Genomic DNA, 21,417 nt, shown 5'->3' with positions numbered 1-21,417 from the left:
CAAACTACTGTGAAACAAGGACTGGACGATATGACCAGAATATTCTATCCCTCATTTCATTTCATAACTCTATAACGAAATCGCAACACAGCATGTTTCCTGGTAATTCAATAAATGAAATGATACATTTATTGTGAGCACGCTACCGTTAGCATTTAAATATCTTAGTCAAAGTAAAAATGACCTACAATCTGTTATGTAGAGTAAAGTTGTTGGGGTTTTTTTTCCAGATTTTTGGACACTATTACGCCTATCATATTATCATATTATCATATTATGTTGTGACCTTTTTCTTTGTCCTGACGCGCTCCTACCAGTGTGATGCTAAGTCTTCCCCTGAACTGGGTCTTTGTCATGCAGGCAGATTAAAAAGAAGAATCTACCTGTGTTAATCTGGCTTCTCTTAATCCTTTAACCCAATAAGGAAAACCTGGTTTCTTGTTTATGTGGTGTCTGAAGAATCAGGTTGCTGCTTGAAAGCCAGCAGTAATCTTTTTACCTACAGTAAGAACATGTAAATGCAGGAGTGGTGCTCGGGCGAGAGAGGGAGTGGGAGAAAGAGTTTCTGCGGATGACTGTGTTCCTCCTTCTGCTCCCGTTTGCTGCTGCTGTGTTCAGAACACATCTGTCTTTCTGATAGGATTATAAAACATTCACCAACAGATGTTTGCGGTCCCCTTTGAAGATAGCAATTGTGCAGACTGCTGTGGATTTATGAGTGCTTTCGTCAGACACTGTTGAATTTATAACCGTATCATCAATATTCTTAACAATGTAATCAAATTGTTTGCGGTTCCTCTGTCGGTTTTGATCCATCTTAAATCTATGAAGGGAGGCAGCTTTTTGGAGCCGATTCTATTTGCCTCAACACAACTGTTTTTTTTTTTTTTGTTTTTTTCCTCCCATGTATTTCTGGTTTTCTTCCATTTTTCTCTGTTCTGTAATTGCTGATGCATTAATCACTCTCTGGAGACGTTGCACATTATCTTCAGTTAGTCGGTGTAGAGCAGCGGCACCGAGTGACATCTGCTGCCAAAGCACCAAACATATAAACATAGTGTGCTCACAGTGTGTACATGCCAGGAGCTAACAAGCTATTGGCACATTTCCTATTTTCCACCTCGGTCACATGCCAGATTGTAAATCTCCCCCAATCAGCTTCAGAGGGCCCGTGTTGATTCTTCCCTGGGTTCTGGTCTGTCAGTCAGGGTGTCCGTCTGTGCATGCTGTGGGCTCCTAGCAGGTGACAGAAAGCCTGCTGAAGAGCTTAAGGCACCTTGTTAAGTAGCCTTCATCTACTGCAGAGATTACAGGGAGCTTAATGTGATCATGCCAATGCGGCAGAACCTTTTAGCAAAGATGGTTAAGGATCAGAGATTTTCCTGTTAACACCGTTTGGCCGTTTGACATGACGGAACTGTTTGCGGGTTTAAATAGTTTGACCTTTAACTGAAACTCGTTTTTTTTTTTGACAGTGTTGATCGTACTTTTTTTTCCTTCTCACAAGTTGTGTTTGGGGTTTGCAGTCCCGGAACACAGGTCTCACTTTTGTGACGGACCGTCACAGAGTCCCCTGGACTCGGGAGGAAGAGTACATGAGACGTTCAACTGTCGATACTTGGTTTGTGGAGACTTGCTGACACAGACACTCTGACAAAACATGTTACAGCAACCACTGTCCCCCTCAAAGCTACTTGTCCTCATCTGTATGGCCTGTCTGTACATGAGCATCGATTTAAAAAAAAAAAAAAAAAAGTACAGCGAGGAGAAAGTCAGCTAACAGATTCTTAAATGAAGTCATTAAAAGTTTCATATTTCTATGACTAGAGATAATTGGTGCATCAATGTAACATCGTCAGGAAGCAAAAACAAGTGTTTACCCAGCATAACGTGTGTGGATATTCATAAATATGATAATGAATTTTGGAAAACGCCAAGACTATGGTATATTTTGTAATTACTGCTTCTCCAGCTACTTCTTTGAGATTCGATTGCTTTACTAACTTGTCAACAACACTCACCGTTTTGTGAGATGATGGAGGTAATTCTGGGTGGGGGAGGAAAAAAAAAAAAAAAAAAGAAGAAAAGTTGCCTCCGAGAGATGGGTTGTTTAGGCTTTGTGGGGCATGTAGAACAGCATGTGTAAAGAATTAATTACCTTCGAGCTGCAAAGATAAAGTTAAAACACTGCAGTATGGAAAAAGACTGATGGGGAGTGCCAGAGCTAAAAGATGAGAGGAAGCTGGAAGTATAACTGTCCCAGAATCATCCTTTATTTGTACCGTACAGATGGTACACACACACACACACACACACACACACACACACACACACATACAACAATACAATACAAACACAATGGAAATTACCTTTATGAAGCAGCAAATGCTGCGTGTTTGTTCAGATTGTGTCCCAGTTCTCTACTATTGATACTTCCAGTATTAAATGTCGATTATTCTGACACACTGAAGCGACGGCGTGCTTCATCTTACGCGTCTTCTTTTATGAGCTACCTGATCCAAATACTGAAGCGCCTGCTTCCAAACTATTACATTTATGAGCTTCAATTATTAATACGATATGAATGAAAATTTAACCGGGCGAATGCAAACTCCTGTAATTGATGTTAACGCGAGCCGCCAGAGAGCAGACGTCCATTGCATTTGATGGAACTCTCCAGAACTCTGTAGAAAATGTTACAATGAACTACCGTCAACTGAAAACGCACCGTGGAAGGGTTAAAGTTGGAAAAGACGAAAACTGGGGCCGGACGCAAACCTGTCAATCACAAAGTAGCCACGCCCTACTTTGTCATCCGTCCTTCTGTAAATGGGACCATACGGTTCTGTACCGTATGACGCGAAACACTTGATTCCTCGGTCCAAAAACTTTTGCGTAAAATGTGTGAACAACTGCAGTTCTCAGTCTGTGTATGGTTAGAGCGTCACCTCACCCCCCGCCACAATAAAACAGTTCTGTCAGCTTCTGACCTTGACGGAAACTCGGCTTTGATGTCGGGCTCCGCCCACTAGCCAGACATTGTGTCTCGGGATTTGTCGTCGGGGGTGTTGCGCTGCGTCGCGGTGGAAGCCGTGTCCGCGGCTCTGTATCGGGGCCGGAGTGGTAGAGGCGACGCAGTAGCCGAGGCTCTATAAAAAAAAAGCACCAGCATCTGAGCCGCGGTGCGACTGTACAAACGCACTCGTGCGCATTCATGCGCTCCGAAATGGTCCGCCGACTTTTGTTTCTTTAAAAGGTGAAATTGAAAAGCTGATGTTTTGTGGCGCTAACAGTCTTTTAAATTCCTCCTTGCCCTTTTCTCTCTGCAGCCGTGTTGACCGGCGTCGGGAGCAAAGTACTTTATGAGCCAACCATAATGTAAGAGCCAGAGACATTGCACTGTCTGCTTATCTGCCTCTTGGCTGCATATTTTCTGCGTGTTCTTCACTCGCATGTTATCAGTAATAAAACAGGCCAGAAGCAACAGAACTTTTTTTTTCATGGTGCCCACAAACTTCAACATTAATATTAACACCCACAAGCTTATACAACCATGAATACAATTACGGAGACACACACACACACACACACACACACACACACAAAAAAGCAACGTAGGCCTAAAACACATTTTATTGAACAGCTTTTGAAATGCACATTCCGTTGAATATGACCTTTTTTGGCTCCCCATACAACACATGCAGACATATGTGCACATGCAGCATCACTCTAAGCATGTGGATGGCTGCTGTACTACTTACAAACAGCGTACAGGCGTGTACGTTTCACACACACACACACACACACACACACACACACACACACACATTGTCTTTCCAATAGCATTGTCCTCAAATCCCTCCACCCTGACATTTCGACCACAGCCTTTCCCTCTTGAAACATGTGAAAGAAAAGGATTGGAGATCTCTGTGAGCTCCATGTCTCCAGGGAACACACACACACACACACACACACACACACACACACACATACATACAGATACTGGCCTTCAGGGTCAACAATGCAATTAAACCTCAGAGGGGCTCTCCAGTCTTACGAGGACGCTACACGTGGAAGGAGGCGGGGCCTGAAAGACGAGTGTTAACCCTCATCTGAACTGAGCTGCCTGCTGGTTAACCCGCACGCTGTAGAGCGCTGCTTCCTGTGACCACTGGTCAATTCCTCACTGTCCCAGTGATTCATTGTTGCAGATACCGTTGGCCGTCTCAGCTTGTTCTATCAGGACAACGCCGGGAAGAGACCTCGGCTGAGGCACGGAAAGCCGTCTTCAATAACCGTTGATCTCAAACGCCACAGCTACTAAATCACCAGCTCTGAGTTTAACATAAGGGATTGTCTCCTAATTGTGTTGTTTGTTTTCTTTGTTTGGAACAATGAAAGTACGAGAGCAGTCTCTCTTCTTCCAGCCTAGCGGACGTATTCGTCGGTGGCTCTGCTCCATGCGTGCGTCCAGACTGGCTTGCTGTGATAATGTGAGCGATAAATTGTTCTGAAAGGCCACAGAGGATTTAAAATAGAAGGCTGACTGTAGTTTGGCACGTCTGTTTGACTTTCTTTGGTGTAAATTTATAATAAAAAAAAAAATTAAAAAAAAAAGATTTTCTTGTGATTTATTGAGTGGAGGGTGCACTTTTGGCAATTCTCATGCCTCCATAAACTGCTGCTTTTACAGTGAGTGCCAGGGGAGAGAGGAAAAAAAAAAAAAACAATTAGGGATGGATGAAAAGGAAAACCTCAACCTCATTTTTAACAGCGTTATCAATTTGAAGTCGTCTCTATTTCAGCTCATTTGAATGTCGGGGCGAAGAGGGGTACGGAGGAGAAGGGAGTACGATAAGGAGGCCGGGGGGGTCGGGGGAAGGGGGGGGGGGGGGCATTATTTCAAGGAGACTTTAGTGACATGAACGGTGTAATTTTTCTCAACTGGCACTTGGCCTCTGCATTCGAGACATTGGTGTTTTACTGCGGCGCCTTTACCAGAGAGGTTGACATAAATCTCACCAGTTAACCCGGGGAATCAGTGGGAAACACAACAGGGGCCCGGCTCCCCCGACGGCCCTCGAGCGCCCTGCCTGACATACCAGCATCATGATGACGGTGCGTTGTTTGCGCGGTGAAATGCCCACAGCCTCTTGATTTCTCTAATCATCGCAGTAACGGCCTTATTAACGGGCGATCGCCCCCCCCCCCCCCCCCCCCGTGAGTCAAACGCATCGCTTATTATCACCGTGAAACGATTCCGTTGAGGGAAAACACTAAATATACATCTTTTTAACAGAGCGACATGTTTGTTATTGTGAGATAGCTGTCACATCCTGTGACACACTTGATGCCATGTGTTGTGATAACACTCTTGACACATATCTTACAATATGAGTCTGCAGCACGAGGGCTGTTTGTATTTAGCTGAACCACAGTGGAGTCGAAACCTCTCCATCTGCGCGTTAAGCTGTTCTATACCGTTGAATGTGAAAATGAACTCCAGCCCCTCTGTTTGATGACATTATTTACAGTATACATATACACACTGTAAACCATATATTAATGTTGGAATCATCAGCAATGATCTACTTGTCCAGGAAAACTAAACAATGGTTCCTTATTAGTCAGGGGACACCGGTTATCATAAAAAAAGAATCATTTGTAAATGAGTAACACAGGACTACAGTATTGCTCTTATTGATAACGGTTATTAGTTTCATCCATAAGGGGTCAAATTCTGTCAAAAGTGTCGAGTTGGATTTCCGTGTCGGCTTAAGGAAGTTAAGAGGCATAATCGCTGACATCGCTGAAGATAAGCGGGACACTAGTGTGGCGGTCTCCGTGACACGGGGGGGGGGCAAAAAGCCTCTTGAGAGTCTCTCGTGCGAAAGCCGATGCAAATCCCTCCGTTTGTTTGTGCTTAGCCGGACGGCTCCGCGCGAACTCTGACCTCCGAACAAATGCCATAGCGTAACAGAGACGGCGTGCAGGGAGGACACGGTTTGACAGTTGTGTGGTTCGGCTGCATTAAAAAGAAACAGTGATAGGGAAGACAGATCAACCAATAAGTGGTGATATATTATATTTCTACTGTCAGCAAATACATAAATAAAGACAAGTATTGCCTGTGAAGCCAATGCTGCCATGATCTGTTATTATTACCATGAACATGGTAATATGTATTATTTACTCTTATATATATATATACGCCCATCCGAGTAATGCTTTGTTCAAAACTACAGAGCTCAGCCACACAATTACTTACTCATTCCTTTTTTCATTCCTTTTGGTTTGTGAGCCATTTTGAAAGGTTATTCTTGATGCACTGTCCGATATTAGTTTATTGCAGATATATTGCTTTCTGTGTATGTGTTGTTATCATGAGGACAAGACGTCGTAGTAGTGTCTCACTAGGTTGTATCTAGAAGTAGTTTGTCCACGAACAACCACTAACAAGTTTATATATATATATATATATATATATATATATATATATATATATATATATATATATATATATATATATATATATATTGATTGAGTGGCTGCAATGAGGCACATGCATATCTTAGATTGCTGGACTGATGAGAGGAAGGATCGGTTTGAAGATGATCATATCTCTGGAATAAGGGAGGAAATCAATCTTTGGAATGATTGTGTTACATTATGTTGGAGGTATTCAGAGAGCTCTGACTTGATAGCTTCTTTGAGGATAAGGAGGAGAATCCCCACCATCCTTAGATGGTGTTGATAACTGATGATGACACAGTAATGATGATTAAGATGATCACAATGAAGACAATTACTGAGGACGAAGATCTTTGCCATGGCTCTGCAGGATTTAGTTCTTTTCGTCTGCGCTGATGTTAAAAGCAAATATGTCTGTTGGTGCCATCTGGTACCTTATGGTATGTTAAGGGATTAGTCACGCTGAACATAAACTGTCTCAGGGAATTTCCTTTGTCATTTCAACATTAACGCAGCCTTCCAACTGCGAGTCCTCGGCTATTTTCCATCTGCGTGCGTTTCCTCTTCAGGAGCAGATTTCCAATTTCCCTTCATCCTCAACCTGGCACTTCGAATGTCAGCACTTTTAATGCATAGACAATTTCATTGGGTGATACAGATGCTGCACCGTCACCTCACACGTGTGCGCGCACACACACACACACACACACGCACACACACACACACACACACACACACACACACACACACACTCACACACACACAGGAGCTAAATTGCTAAATATCTGCTACTATATCCTTTGTTTTTCGAAAGGGTTGCTTTATAAATGAAAAAGAAAAAGAAAACTACCACTCGTTTTCTCCACACACCATTGCTTCATGTAATTTCCTGATCCACAGTACAGAAGAAGAGAACTGTCCCTCTCCTTGTATTAAGGATTATTGTTTTATGAATACCATCTCTTTCCTGGGCCTTCAATTAAGGATGCGAAATCCATGGCGATTTGATTCAAAGTCAGTCAAAGATTTAATGGATTCCTTTTATTAGCTTCCGACAAATTGCCTTTTTAGAGGGAAGAACATTTGCATTATTCATTTGTGAAAGAGCAAGTACATTTAGTTTAGTTCTAGATGAGCTCAGCGACCAACAGTGGGACTTCGAATGTCTCTTCGCAGAGGAGCATGAGACGCTCTCTGCGTGAGATGAATCTCATCTGACCCCTGACCTCTTGTCTTGCTGTCTTGGCTGCGTAGGTGATCCAGCGCAGGGAGGACGGCTCGGTCAACTTCTTCAGGGCATGGGAGTCCTATCGTGAGGGATTCGGCAAGATCACTGGTGAACACTGGCTCGGTAAGTGTCTCAGCTGTGAGACTGTGTCTGTGCGTGTGTTTGGCTGTGTATGACTCATATAGATGTGACCTGCCAGGGCAGACCAAACCCTGGAAAGTAGATTTCTACACTGTGTTATCAACTTTGGTCTATTCGTTGTAGATACAGCTTCACCAGACTTGATAAAACAGTAACACTTCATGATAATCATCATGAATAAAATAGTTAACGAAACAGTGTGAACGGGATCTCTTGGTGTATGATATCGTCTTATTCCAAGATGGGATATCGTCAGGATATCGTCGGGATATCGTCAGGATATCCTCGGGATATCCTCGGGATATCGTCAGGATATCCTCGGAATATCGTCGGAATATCGTCGGGATATCGTCGGGATATTGTCGGGATATCGTCGGAATATCGTCAGGATATCCTCGGGATATCGTCGGAATATCGACGGGATATCCTCGGGATATCGTCGGGATATCGTCGGAATATCGTCGGAATATCGACGGGATATCCTCGGGATATCGTCGGGATATCGTCAGGATATCCTCGGGATATCGTCGGAATATCGACGGGATATCCTCGGGATATCCTCGGGATATCCTCGGGATATTGTCGGAATATCGACGGGATATCCTCGGAATATCGTCGGGATATCGTCGGAATATCGTCGGGATATCGTCGGGATATCGTCGGAATATCGTCGGGATATCGTCGGGATATCGTTGGGATATCGTCTGAAGTACAGCACTCAGACTGTAAACCGAAAAAAGAAACTCTCTCTCAGAGAGTGAAAAAGCGACAGCAGTCATGGTGAATGATGGAGAAAAATAGAGACACCCAAAGAGAGGCAGACAGAGACATTGGATGACATTGGCTCTTCATATCATCAAGAATGCAGTAATGAAAACCACTTCAGTGACATCAACAAACATTATTGCAGCAAATCAAAATATGTGTGTAAAGTGCACTTTATGAGAGGAGTCTGTTCAGCATCACAATATCACAACACAAGCCAAAAGACCAGCAATTCAATTACAATCTTTTTTTTTTTTTTTATTTTCACATGACAAACACAACAACAGTATAATTTCTTTTTCTTTTTTTTTTTTTTGCAAACCTCACAGCTTTTCAACAGTCGCCTTCTGCTTATAATTTGCATTTTTTCAGAGTGTGCTTGTCCAAATCCTTTTATTTCTTGCTGGCAGCATGACACATTAGTCCATGCCTCCTCTCAAATTTGACAGGAAAAGAATGCCAACGTAGAAATGAATTCGAGTGTGAAATTATCAACTTTTCCAAAGCCAAATTCCTCTTCTTCACACCACTTGTCATTAAATAGACTAAAATACTTCTCGTCTTGGGGCGGCGGCTCCGGCGCGTCCGTGCTCGCGGCTCAGAGTTATCTGCTTAGACCTTCATACAAGATGTCGTATTTGTGTGTTAACATTCATACTCCGACATGTTTCCATCGTAGACTGGCCTTTTGCGGCTCCCTTTTTTTTTAATTGGACTGACATTTGTTCAAGAAGCGGGAGAGAGAACGATGAGACGGAGTCTAAAAACATGTTTCTCTCGCATCAGGTGTTAAGTATGAAAATTGACTACCAATGAAGCTCATATGCGGTTGAAAACGAGACATGTGACTTAATTAGAAACAACTGCAGCAGAGGAGCGTGACCCTGCGGGAACATCTAATCACACAATCAACATCTCTCTGCGTCTATATGGCTGCATAATCTCAGCCATTATCCCTGTATACGCAAACGTCCCCAGTGGCACGCCTCAATGCATTGTTGTTCTTTTGTGTTTAACACTCAGTCAGTTTGAGTCACTTACCTTTAGTCTCCAAATAAAAGCTGAACTGGGAAAAGCAAAATAGCGAGGATCTTGAAAGGAGGCTTTTTAGGTGAGAGAGCTTCCTTCTTGAAACACTGATGGACTTAGGCTGGCTTGTACTTGGACCACGAGGCCGCCATTCAAGCGCACTCTCTTAGTCCCGATCCCAGAACCTCCAGGGCTACCGCTCTCCCACTCAACACGTCGCACACGCTGCCACTGCGCCGTGATTCATGCCGATAAACAGTGAAATGGTGACGGTGACAAACGCTCGGATGCTGGCCAGATGCCCACCGGGGATTCATCACATCACGCAGAGTTGATGTGAAAACAACTTAGCTTTCCAAATGTCGTCATTAAACAAGACAAGTTCATTGCCCAATCAGCATCCGTGGGGAGAATACTGGGACAGTAAGCCGCTTCCATAATCTTACGAGTGCATTACTGATCAGCAGATCTGGTCCGCTTACCAAAAAAAAAAAAAAAACTCTGGGTCCCAAAAGCGCTAAGCATTTGCAGAAATGTAGTTTTCCTGAGGAAATGCGGGTTGAGCAGCAGTGTTAATGAGATACCGCCATGTCTGTGTGTGTCTTTAAAAAAACCTTTCATCGCAGTGTGCAGATGAGCTCAGGCTGGTGGAGCAAGTGGAGCTTGAAGAAGTCTATTTCTGTAAAAAAAACATGAGCTTGTCATGGTCAAGGTTATGGACGTGCGTGCCATACCGCAGCTGAGATACTCTCCCATCGGCACTCCAGATTAAAGCGCACTTCCATTGGGCTGCACTGCCAGGCGATGGCGCGTTACGTTTGTGAAGTGTGTCTCACTAAAATGCACGGAGATTAAATCTGCCTCAGAAAATAGAACGAATTATTTCCTGAATTCAGTCCAACGGCATATGTAAAATTAAATATATTGAATTAAATGTAAATATAAAGACAACATGTCCATTGTTTGCCCATCATCTATCATCATCGTCCTCCGGTTACTGCACTGTCCATGTAGTGTGAAGTAATGATGACACGTGGTTCATGATCACTTTCATTCCAATCAAACCAAGCGTCTGTTTCGTTAGAGATAACAAATTAAGGAAACCTGCAATGTAATTATACATATATGCTTTGTAGATGGTGATGCACTCTCACACACACACACACACACACACACACACACACACACACACACACATTTTCACATGGACTAATCTGCGCCACATGCCTGTAAGAAAATGAACAGGAACAGGTGCTGCGAATGTAACATTTGTGTCACCACAGCTGTAGTTATATGTAGCTGCTGTTTCAGGAGTTTGTTATAAAGATTCTACTTCTATTAGAACGTTAACATTAACCTATTTTCCTAGACGTGAGCGTAAAGTAACTCATAACGGACATTATGTAAATACGTCGGGCTGCAGGACCAGAACAGCAGGTCAGCACAAAACATTTGCTGCTCTGTAATTGTATAATGTTAGGTGGGCCTGCACAGTCCCGGGTTCTTCGCCACCTTCTCCACTCCGTGTCCTTGCTAGATATAGGAATGCTTGCATGTACTGTATAGCGCTTGCAGAGGTTATGTGAATTAATGGACATCTAGGTCTCGTTTGCTGACCTGAGGCCATTACAGAGTGCGCCCATAATAAAAAAAAAAACGTGGTTAGAGTGCCAGCTAGATCTCCCCCGTGGTACGCGCTGGAGGAAAATGGTGTGAATACGGAAAGCTCAGGATTTAGCAGACTGAATTTCAATGAGCCAGCAGGCTACTTTGAACCTGTCAGAGTACCCTTGCTCATTCAGGGTGTGCTGTTGTCTCGTCACCCCCATCATCGATTACCCTCGGGGGCAAAAAAAAAAGTGAGGAATGGATCCATGCTCGCCTGCAGCCTACAGAAAGAAATTCATTGCAATTACCTCCGGCAGACAAATATTGCTCACTAATGCCACCCGCACCTCTGAAGATCTTTAGCCATCTCATTATCTCAATATGCAGCTGGATTCTGGATTTCATTTTTCGGATTTTTGCCCTCATGTATTGATCTTCTAATTGTGCGTTGATAGCGGCAATAAAAGTCATCCGAAGAAGAGCGGTGGGGAGAAAATTAAGAATAAGAGAGCAGTGGATCATGTGTTTTTTGGGTGTGGGGGGGGGGGGGGGGGTTAAGTTCTCTCCTTCACTGCATGTATTAGTTTATGTATGCAGGATGACACAATCACACTTGTGAGAACATTCTAGCACATTCGGTACCACACGCAAGTGGAACATGATATAAACTCAATTTAGCATCCCTTTTTTTTTCTGTTTTTATCTGTTCCTTTGGCGGTTTGGCAGCTTAGGTGTTAATTAGCTGGAATGCCTGAAGATTTCACTAGGGGTGTTAAGACTAATTGCGGTACTATTTGAGTTAAGTCCGCTCGAAGTTGCTGTTTCATGGTGACGGTATAGTTTTATAGTCGCACAACGAGTTGGTCTTCTATGCGGTGGACGTTAAGCGAAGACTCTTTGATATGGAACCTTTCTTTTCTTTTTTTTAAACTGAAGGACATCATGGATCTGCAGTGATTTGGATGAAGTCTATGTCAGGCGTGCAGAAAGCAAATATAATTTGAATCCTCTATGATTCACCATGCTGTGTGTATAACTGTAAACACTAACATATTGCTGAATAATGCCTCCCCGAGGGCCGTGTATAAAGAGCATCAAACTGGGTCAAAGCAATTCCATTGCTGCCATCAAACCCATCGGACACCTGGTCTCGCAGGCTGATGTAGACCTGTCTACCTGTAATGTAGGTCCTGGAACAGTTTAATGCCGCCCCAAAGAGACTAACCTACTTTTCCAAATGGCCTATTACAATAACATACCTCGGTCTGTTTAGTGTTGAAAGCAGCACTTGAATCCATCAGAAAGAGGACAGACAAATTGTTTATTGTCATAATCATGTCCCGTCTCCTCCGCTGTGAGTCCATTAACTGCCGCTATAATTTATACTTCCGTAAACAACAACAAAAACCCGAAGCTGTCACAGTGTTCTGCAGAATTACGGAATATCAGTCTAAAGTTGACGCAAACCAATTCCCTGTGACATTTTTTGTCCTTTTTTTTCTTTTGGGAGTGACATTCAGATAGAAATGTTTCTCAAAGTGATCCGGAGGCTATTCGTCAAAAAGTTTGGTTGTTAGTTTTGGTTGTCATTTCAGCTCTGAAGCAGCATGTTTGAATTCGCACTTGGATATTATTTCAACATCTATTTCAGCGAGTGATTCATTTAGCTAGAACAAAAAGGTCAGTATTATCTTATTATATTCATTCTGAGGCAAAGATTTGTTTTGCTTTACCTTTTCCACACAGAGACAAACAGAAACACTTGGCATTCTTGAGCAGTACTCAATTTTATCAATCAGTGGAGCATTAACAGCTTAATCAATACCTCTAAATGGAATCCTAGTTTTTTTGGTCGCTCTGAGTAATAGGAATTAATATTAATTCGTTGTCATACCAACTGCTGAATTGGAATCCTGTCATCCGTTCATTTATTTACAATAGAGGGCAAGATGCCATCCTTCTTTTTTCCTTTTATCGATACACAAGTACAATAATTCTGTGGATAATCTAACGGAGAAAACCCCTAAACTTCGAGGTAAAGTCAAGATTCTCCGTTTTGTTTTTGAAAACACAGACGCTGTACTCGTAGGGAGGGAAAACTGCTGATCCCTTATTATCATTCTGACACTATATTCGTCACACGCGGGGATTTTTTTGCAGATGGCAAAGTTTGAGGAGCGGCCGTCCTCTGAAGCAACAGGGAAAACACGCTAGCGCAGCTTAAGCTCCGGCCGTCGGGGTTTTTTTTTCGCCGTACGCTTGATGGATCTTTGCTCTCTGGGCAATAAGATAAACAAATTGTTACCCTTCGACGGAACCAGCGAGAACGGCTCACTCTCTGGTCTACTTTGAGTCACGTAAACCTGACAAGGCGAATCCATCCAGGACATTATATCTGCCTGGTTTCCTCCTCAGAGGAGTGGACCGCCTGTTCAGAGCCGGTGGATCGGGAACATTCGAGGAGACAGTCCGCTTTCGTATCAGCGAAGGTTGGTGTATCGATGCCACGGTGGTACAGAGAATCTGTTGCCCTCACCTTCAAGCTCTTTTCATCAACGGTAACCATTTTCCTCACCACAGGAGTTTTTCTTCCTAAAATCTGGCCAGCGTCCGCATCCCGCCTCAAGCTCGTATGCGAATGCAACGCTTGGCTAAGCAGAGAACCAGTGCTGAGCGAGAACGCCGAACTCGCTCCTCGTTATTCTGGGGAATTTTGAGCAAACCTCAGTCATAAGGGACACAAATAAATACAGTGTAGCAAGTATCCCGCAGGGAACAGAAACAGGATGCTTACTGTTGTGCTTCTCACAACTCATCTTCTCCCAATTTACAAAAAAAAAAAAAAAATCCAGAAAGCCTGTGGTAAAAAAAACGGTAGGAGCCATGAGCCAATGATCTTATTGGGATTACTTGTACTGCAACACTGTGAGGTGCAGGAGGACGGAACATGCGTTCCCTCTATGCAGCATTAGAAACGGGTTGTGCAGCCGAAGTCGGGCGGCTTCATCGGGCCGAACGAATGAGGTCCACAGCGGTGGGAAAGACATTAGAGCAGGGACAAAAAGAAGAACGGTTAAAAAGCCACAAAAGGAAATCGTTCTGGCCCCATCTCACTCCCAACACAACCCTTGATTCCGAATGACTTCCCATCACTCACCGCTCCCGCCAGTCAACCTGCACGCCGCGTCACTGAGGAGGGTGTCTTGCGACTCTTTCGGAGACGAGACTCGGAAAGCCCTGGGCCCAGATGGCGTCTCTCACTTCTGTCTGAAGGCCTGTGGTGACCAACTGGCTGCCGTCTTCCCGCAGATTTTCAGCGGATCACTCACTTTGTGTGAGCTTCTCTCTTCTCTCAAATGCTCCATAACCATAGTGTTCCCTGTAAAGCTTGCGTGACAGGAGCAATGACTACAGGCGTGTTTCCTTCACATCTGTAGTCTCAAAGTTCTTTGAAAAACTAGTGTTGGCCCACATAAAGCACATCACAGCCCCCCTGCTGCATCCCCTGCAGTTTGTCTACCAGGCAAAATACGTTGGTTAATGAAGCAGTCATTATGGCACCGCACGTATCCTGCAAAGTCTTTAGTGGAAACTCACTGTATGCACGGATCTTGTTTCTTGTCCTGCAACTCCTCTTGTCAGTGAATGCACTCAAAGTATCCTCCTACGTGTGCGTGTGATATATCTTTTCCGGAAAAGTTTTCCTTCAAAAGTCCGGCGACACGTTTCAAGTTCCGCTCGTTACGTGCGTGCAGTCTTTTCAAAGTAAACTTCCATCTAAACAACTTCGTTAGGTTCAGGCAACAAAACTACTTTATTAGGTTTTCGGAAAAGACTGTGTTTGGGTTAAAACGGCTGCTTAAGTACGGCAGTCGCGTGACAAATTAAAGAACGCTGACTTCTCGTTTCACACGGGGCACGAACAGCAATCTCCTGGGCGAAGGACCGGTTTGTGTTTGACCCATCCACCTGCAATCCCGCCTTGCTCCGTGTGGCTTTATATTCCGGTGCGTTCGTTTCACTTCTCTTTTTCCTCTACACAAATGACTGTGCCTCTGGGGACACCGGGCCTCTTTTTTTTTTTTGTGAGACTCAGCTGCCCATACATCCTCCCTCACCACTCGACACCGCGGCCTTTATTGGAATGTTCGACACCGAGCGTCGTAAAAAAAGACCCAGCAGAGGTTGCTCTCCTTGTGCCAGCTGAGGAAATTGCGACGGGAGCTGTTACATCAATTGTACACACCAACTGTAGGTTGGGTGTTTGTAGAGCAGGCTACAACATGTGGTCCAAACTGATGAAAAGATCACTGGCACCGACCTATCTATCCCCCCCCCCCCCCCCCCCCCCCCCCCCAAGTCTGAGTCAGCAAACGTGTTTTGCAGAGACCCTGTCCTGGATTTATTCTCCACCCTTATGCCAGGTTGTCTGATCCTGATCACTGTCGCCTACAATCTGTTGTGAAAATTCGAGTCGGAATTCTGGTGAAAAATCGGGGGGAAAATAGGACATGTGTAGCCCTCATGGATTGTTTTAATCTAAAACAAAAAAAAAACGAATACGGTCATTCAAGTGTTTAATAAGCCAGCTGTAGAAGATGTGAACTGAAAATAAGCCTAATTAAAACAACTTCATCCTGAGGCGGTGAGGACTAGAAGTGGATGAAAAAGTTGTGGATCGTGTCCTCGTCTGGCAGTTTGTCATTTCCTATAGCAAGAGACGCAACCAGATGCTGTAATGTCAGACTTCAGTCGCGGTTTTCGTTTCAGATCTGATCTGGCTTCCAAAAAAAAAAAAAAGACAGGCTCGTATCCAACTGCACAACTAGCGTACAAAGAGAGAGGGACAGCGAGCAGGTGAACAACACGGGAGCTAAAGTGAAACTTTATTTAATGCCGTACTTTGAAGGCTCTGACGGCTCCACCGTGTGGACTTTCATCCCGTGGTTCTGATGCTGCGGGTGAACGGATCTGCTTGTGTTCCCGTTGAAGCCCTCTAATTTCAGATCAGCGTGCACCAAAAAAAAAAAAAAACGATCGGGCACAGAAAACAATTTCTTTTCCGCGCGTCTTTTGCAGTAATGAACAGATAACTCAGCCGCATGCCGCCTCAAAACAATATCTGCCCGATAGCTGTGCAGTGCCATCTACCCTGTGCATAACATCCAACTCGCTGTGCAGCTGTAAGCCATTGTTCTGAGCCTAGAGCTGCATACTATACACAACACAGTCACGTTATTGATTCCACATAATCATTTATTTAGACCTCTTTTTGCACTCGTACTTAGTTTCCAATGAGTCCAGAAGCACGTCTTCACAGTGTCCTGGACATAGTACATGTTTGCTGTGTGTCTCTATGAATGAAATGTGTTTTGCACACGGAGAGAGGCACTGACAGCCAGAGCCAAATTCCCCGTTGTGTCCGATCATGAGAGCATACTTCACCATCAAACTTAGTTCTGGTTCTTGGCGGCCATTAGCATATGAATTTCATTTCGCCCACGAGGCCAAACAGCTGGCATTATCTCTCTATTATTACATTCCAGCGCTACAAAAAAGGACGAGAGTCATTTTCACGTCAGGTATTTAGCGATTCCCTTTTCAGAGAGAGGCTGCTCGCAGCGTGTCATATCATCGTATGTCGGCGGTGGTCCCTCCCCGGCAGTACGAGGAAAAGGGGGAACGATGTAATAAGACCCGTGTGTCTCGACTGCTGTGCCTGGAAGTTGTCCTCTATCTGACGAGTGCCTTCGTTGTGATCTCGCAATCCTCGGCGGATTGCCTCATTAAAGATACACTCACAGCTGCCACTGAGAGGAGATAGAAAAGCAAACCCTTGTTTTCCTCCTCTACAGTCTTTTTTTTTTTTTTTTCTCCTCCTGCCTGTCACTAAAATTGCCACAGAATTGTGCAGAAATTGCAGCGTTAGCCACTTAGCATACAGCTCACCTTTTTAAACGAGTGGGGCGCACCACACAAGAGCTATAATTGAGCTCTTAGCCCGACCTGAGTAGCGTAAGCTCGTGTGATTACGGGGAGAGGGTTAGCCGCAAAGAATAAGACATTTGCGTGTTTTTGTGTGTGTGTGTGTGTGTGTGTGTGTTTATGCGTAAACGCGAAGAGGGGTTGCAGACAGGAGTCAGGCAGGGGGATGACTATAATTTGGAGATTGGGCGGTTTGACAGGCTTGGCTGTCTGTTGCGGTTCTGAGCGAGTGAGGGCCACTTCACATCAAAAAAGCAGCCTAAAGAGATTGAGGGGAGAAGAAACCCTGCATAGTGTCACTCTGAAAAATGTTAAAGCAAAGTGTTCACTAAAAAAATGTGTCTTTTATTGTGTAACCTAACTGAGTAACGATGATCGAAGAGACACAACTACTCATGGTAAACCTGCAGCTGAACTGGGAAATCGTTGTCTTTCTTTTTGCCCTTTTTAATTTCCTTCATCCGTCTCACATCCAAAGTAGCGTCGTCTCTTTTTGTCCGTGCGTGGACCCGTGTGTCTCAGATCAATGTGAACCAGCACCAGAGTCTGTGGCAATTAACTCCAAGTCTGTAGAACTGTCCGTGGGCTTAGAGAAGCAGAGGAGCCGCACACACACAGGCAGCATTGGGAGCCCATTCACCCTCTGCAGGGAGAGAACACACCGTCAGTACACACACACACACACACACACACACACACACACACACACACACAAGGACTTAATGGGACTGATGGAACGGCTTGATAGAACGCTTTAAGAGAGCGATATGCAAACCTCCTCCTTTTGGTTCGCGATGTCACTCTGATGAGAAGTTGGTAATGCTTTGATTTACCTGCCGTTGTCAAGACAGTTTTTAAGCCGCCGGTGTCAAGGTTGTTGACTTTGACCACATCCTCTCTCACCAAGAGCTCTTAAAGAGTAACTGTGGTATTTTTTTTCAGACCCTCGTTTGTCCACGTTGTTTGTGTCCGATTGATTTTAAAAAGGGACAACGGTTTCTGAAATTGTCCCAGTATTGAGTGAGAGTGCTGGAGATTGCTCACCAGGCGGCAATGGAATCCTTTTGAGTCGAGCTGACGCCATCGTCTACGTCCGCTGAAAATTGCTTATTTTTTTTGCGGCTGACAGTTCTCTGATTGTTTGACGAGTGTTTGACAACATTAGGACAGGGGACATGGGGGTAGCCGCCTTCTGAAATCTCTTTGTCCGTGCAGAGTTTGTTGTGTTGGACTACAGAAAAATCATAGCTTGGTGTTATCTAAAATATTTTCTATGTCATGTCTGAATACTCGGATGATTTCGACAATGTGGATGAGGTCTTTAAATTGGACGGTTGCCCGTATTTATTTGAGTCTGAGTGTAAGAGCTCCGTTGTTTGGCGCTGTATTCATGTTCGGGGCGTTAAACACAGCTCCTTTAAGGTCATACACCACCATATTGAACAGAGTTAACCTTTGCAACCATTTTTCAGTTTTTCTTTTCTAAAATCATTCCATTGCTCCTAATCTTTTTCTCTCTCCCAGGGACCAGCATAAATACATTCTTACACACATTTATCCACCACAGCTTGCCTCCACCACAATGCAGCTTGTATTTGTATTCTTGTCGCACAGTGGAAAATCTAGAGAGGACTGTATCTACAAAAGAGAGCACAAATCAAAGAACATCACAATTCCTGTGAGGATGACGGCCCATTTTGCCTTTTCTTTGTGTATCTTCTTCTCTCTTTCTTTTTTTTTCAATTATTCAGTTTGTGGACACTTGGGGGCGAATTCACAAAAGTATTGTGCGACTTTTGCTGCACAAATAAGACAAAAGCAACCCGTGTAATTCTCAAAGCACCCGCAAGGGGTGAAATGCACCGCTAAACGCCCCGCTAAGCAAATAGCTCATCGGTGCTCTATGCTATTTGCACAGATTTAAAGTAGGTACCAGGCCCCCTTTTTATGCAAATGAGCCTCATTGAAAGCAACATTCCAATTCACAAAGATGACCTGCTAATAGACACACGCAGCTGCAGTGAACTTATAAGCGTCTTCAGAGATGTGTTTACCGACAGACTGGGATATTAAATATACGGTTTCTCTTTTAAATTCCTTGCCTAAAGTTTTGAAGGAAAGCCTCAGCACTTGTCAGTCAGGACCTGTAGCTTGCGGTCTGAAAATATAAATTCCTCTTTTCCTCTCTGCTGCCTGCTCTGTGCAATATTCATACTTTCCCACATGGATAATTGCAATTGCAGGCAAAGAAAAAGTGGCAAATTTCACTCGGCTGCAAAACTTGCCGGCTGCGTTTGCATTGTAATATCATTAGCGTAGCGTCTTCTGTGAATCGGAAACCTTGAGATGGAGCTAATAGCAGGTGCAAGTGACGCACAATTCATGGTAACTAAATAAATTAGATTCTACTCATGGGGACCGGTCCTAAACCTCTCCCCTCTCCTCCACTTTTACTTTCACATCCCTGAAGTCCAAAGATGGAATTGCGTCACGAACCTTCAGAAACATCCATTATAGACGGCAGCGACTACAACAATAGGCTGGACGTGCCTTGACCCTGTCGACGGTTTATCTGTGAAAATCTGCCAAACACCCCCGATCGCGCGTCGCCGTCGTCTCTCAGCTCGGCAGCAGTGCCGCAGACAGCAGCCGGGTCGAGGGTCGGCGAAGAGAGGGGGACGCAGCGCTGATCGATTGTTCTCCGGGAGATTTATTACTCCCGTCTTGATGATGCTCTCCTGCCTCATTCGAAAGGCGGCAGCGCAGCTTTGCCAACGTCCAGCCGATACAATTTGTGAAAATGCATTATTAATTAATACATTAAGGGAGTTTGTCAGAGAGGACTGGTAAAAAATAATAATTAATAAAGTGGGAGAGATGATGCGTGCAGAAAATTGGTCACTGGAAATAGATAAGCAACCGTAGTAAGGGTTTGTTCACACTGGAGTAAGAGAAGGGGAGAAACGGTGGTTAGGTAGGAGGAAAAAAAATCCAATAGGCTGTTAGGAGGGAAGAGAAACATAAATCGAAGCACGGAGCGAAAAAGGGGCTGAAGCAAAAACATAATTAAAAAGGTATATATGACATTTATATTCATAGCAATCTTATGAAACTGCCTCGGATTAGCAAGCTACTTTAAATGTTTTTCGGTTCCTTATGAATAGCGTCTTTTTTGCAATCCCACCATATTCCTGCCAGGAGTATTTTATCAGATGCACATGCATAAATGAACAGAGCCTAAATATGCACAAGCTAATATACATGCACAGCCACAATGTGCATTAAGAGGCCGATTTGAAACCGGTGTAAAGTCAATAAAGGCTGCTACCTTGCAGGAAGGTCACAGCTTAGAGAAACTCTCCACACGGCTTCACACAGTCTCCGCCTGAACTCTCTCCGTTCCCGTTTGAGGGAATAAATAGCCTCATTATTCCTCCAGGTGCTCACCATCCGAGCCCGTGCGTCGCCTCCATTGTTTCTCCTCCTGCCACGTTGCTATCTAAACTATTAATTCTGCCTGCTTCTCACAATAGTCCCCCATAACCATATATGTAAGAATTATTGGACATTTTACGTCACTCTAAACAATATCATTTTGCGGTCTGTCTACGGCGCAATTTAGAACCAGTCCTGTCTGGTGCTTTGTTCTGCCCGAGGAATCAAATATGCTAACTTCTAAACATCCGGTGAGGTGTTTTAGAGCAGGAGACGTTGGGTCCCCCAGAGGATACGTCAGTCTACGTATCCTCCAACATGTCAGTTTTGCTCTTTCAACACAATGGCAGTGAGTCGGTACTCTTTTTACGACTCATTAACCGCTCGCGTTTTCACGTCGCCGCTGTGTCCATAACAGCGTTGACAGAATTACTCCCGACGTACACAAGAAAGCCAGCTGCGTCTCTTCACGTGGTTTCTAAATAGAATGTCAAGACGCTGCAGAGCAGCCAATTTATTCTACCATATCATGCCGGTTTGCACATTTTTTTTTTTTTTTGCATATATGTATTTGCGTAGCGTTAGCATGTTTCGGCTCCGTTTGAGCATGTTGCTGTTTTATTAAATGCAGCAGGGGAACAACGATAAACATGGGGATGTGTCGTTACGGTGTCTCATCGAGTATAAAGCATGTAGCCTGTAATGTCATCCATAAAAACATAACACTGATGTGATAATAAGCAATTAACAAAGAA

At 44.1% G+C, this 21,417-nt stretch overlaps 1 protein-coding gene across 2 annotated transcripts in view; it reads left to right on the top strand.

The window, feature by feature from the left end:
• The window catches only part of fibcd1b (fibrinogen C domain containing 1b), an 87,971-nt gene that overhangs the window by 49,720 nt on the left and 16,834 nt on the right, over positions 1 to 21,417 (top strand). For both annotated transcript variants that reach the window (XM_068706636.1, XM_068706637.1), the window contains one exon: positions 7,726 to 7,822. In XM_068706636.1, the coding sequence (XP_068562737.1) occupies positions 7,726 to 7,822 (97 nt within the window). The remainder of the gene's footprint in view (positions 1 to 7,725; positions 7,823 to 21,417) is intronic.

The sequence above is a fragment of the Cebidichthys violaceus genome, unplaced genomic scaffold (assembly GCF_023349555.1).
Source record: "Cebidichthys violaceus isolate CVI_PGR_0920_01 unplaced genomic scaffold, fCebVio1.0.p SCAF_12, whole genome shotgun sequence".
In the NCBI taxonomy this organism is placed as follows: domain Eukaryota; kingdom Metazoa; phylum Chordata; class Actinopteri; order Perciformes; family Stichaeidae; genus Cebidichthys; species Cebidichthys violaceus.
This window is presented reverse-complemented; position numbering and strand designations above follow the sequence as displayed.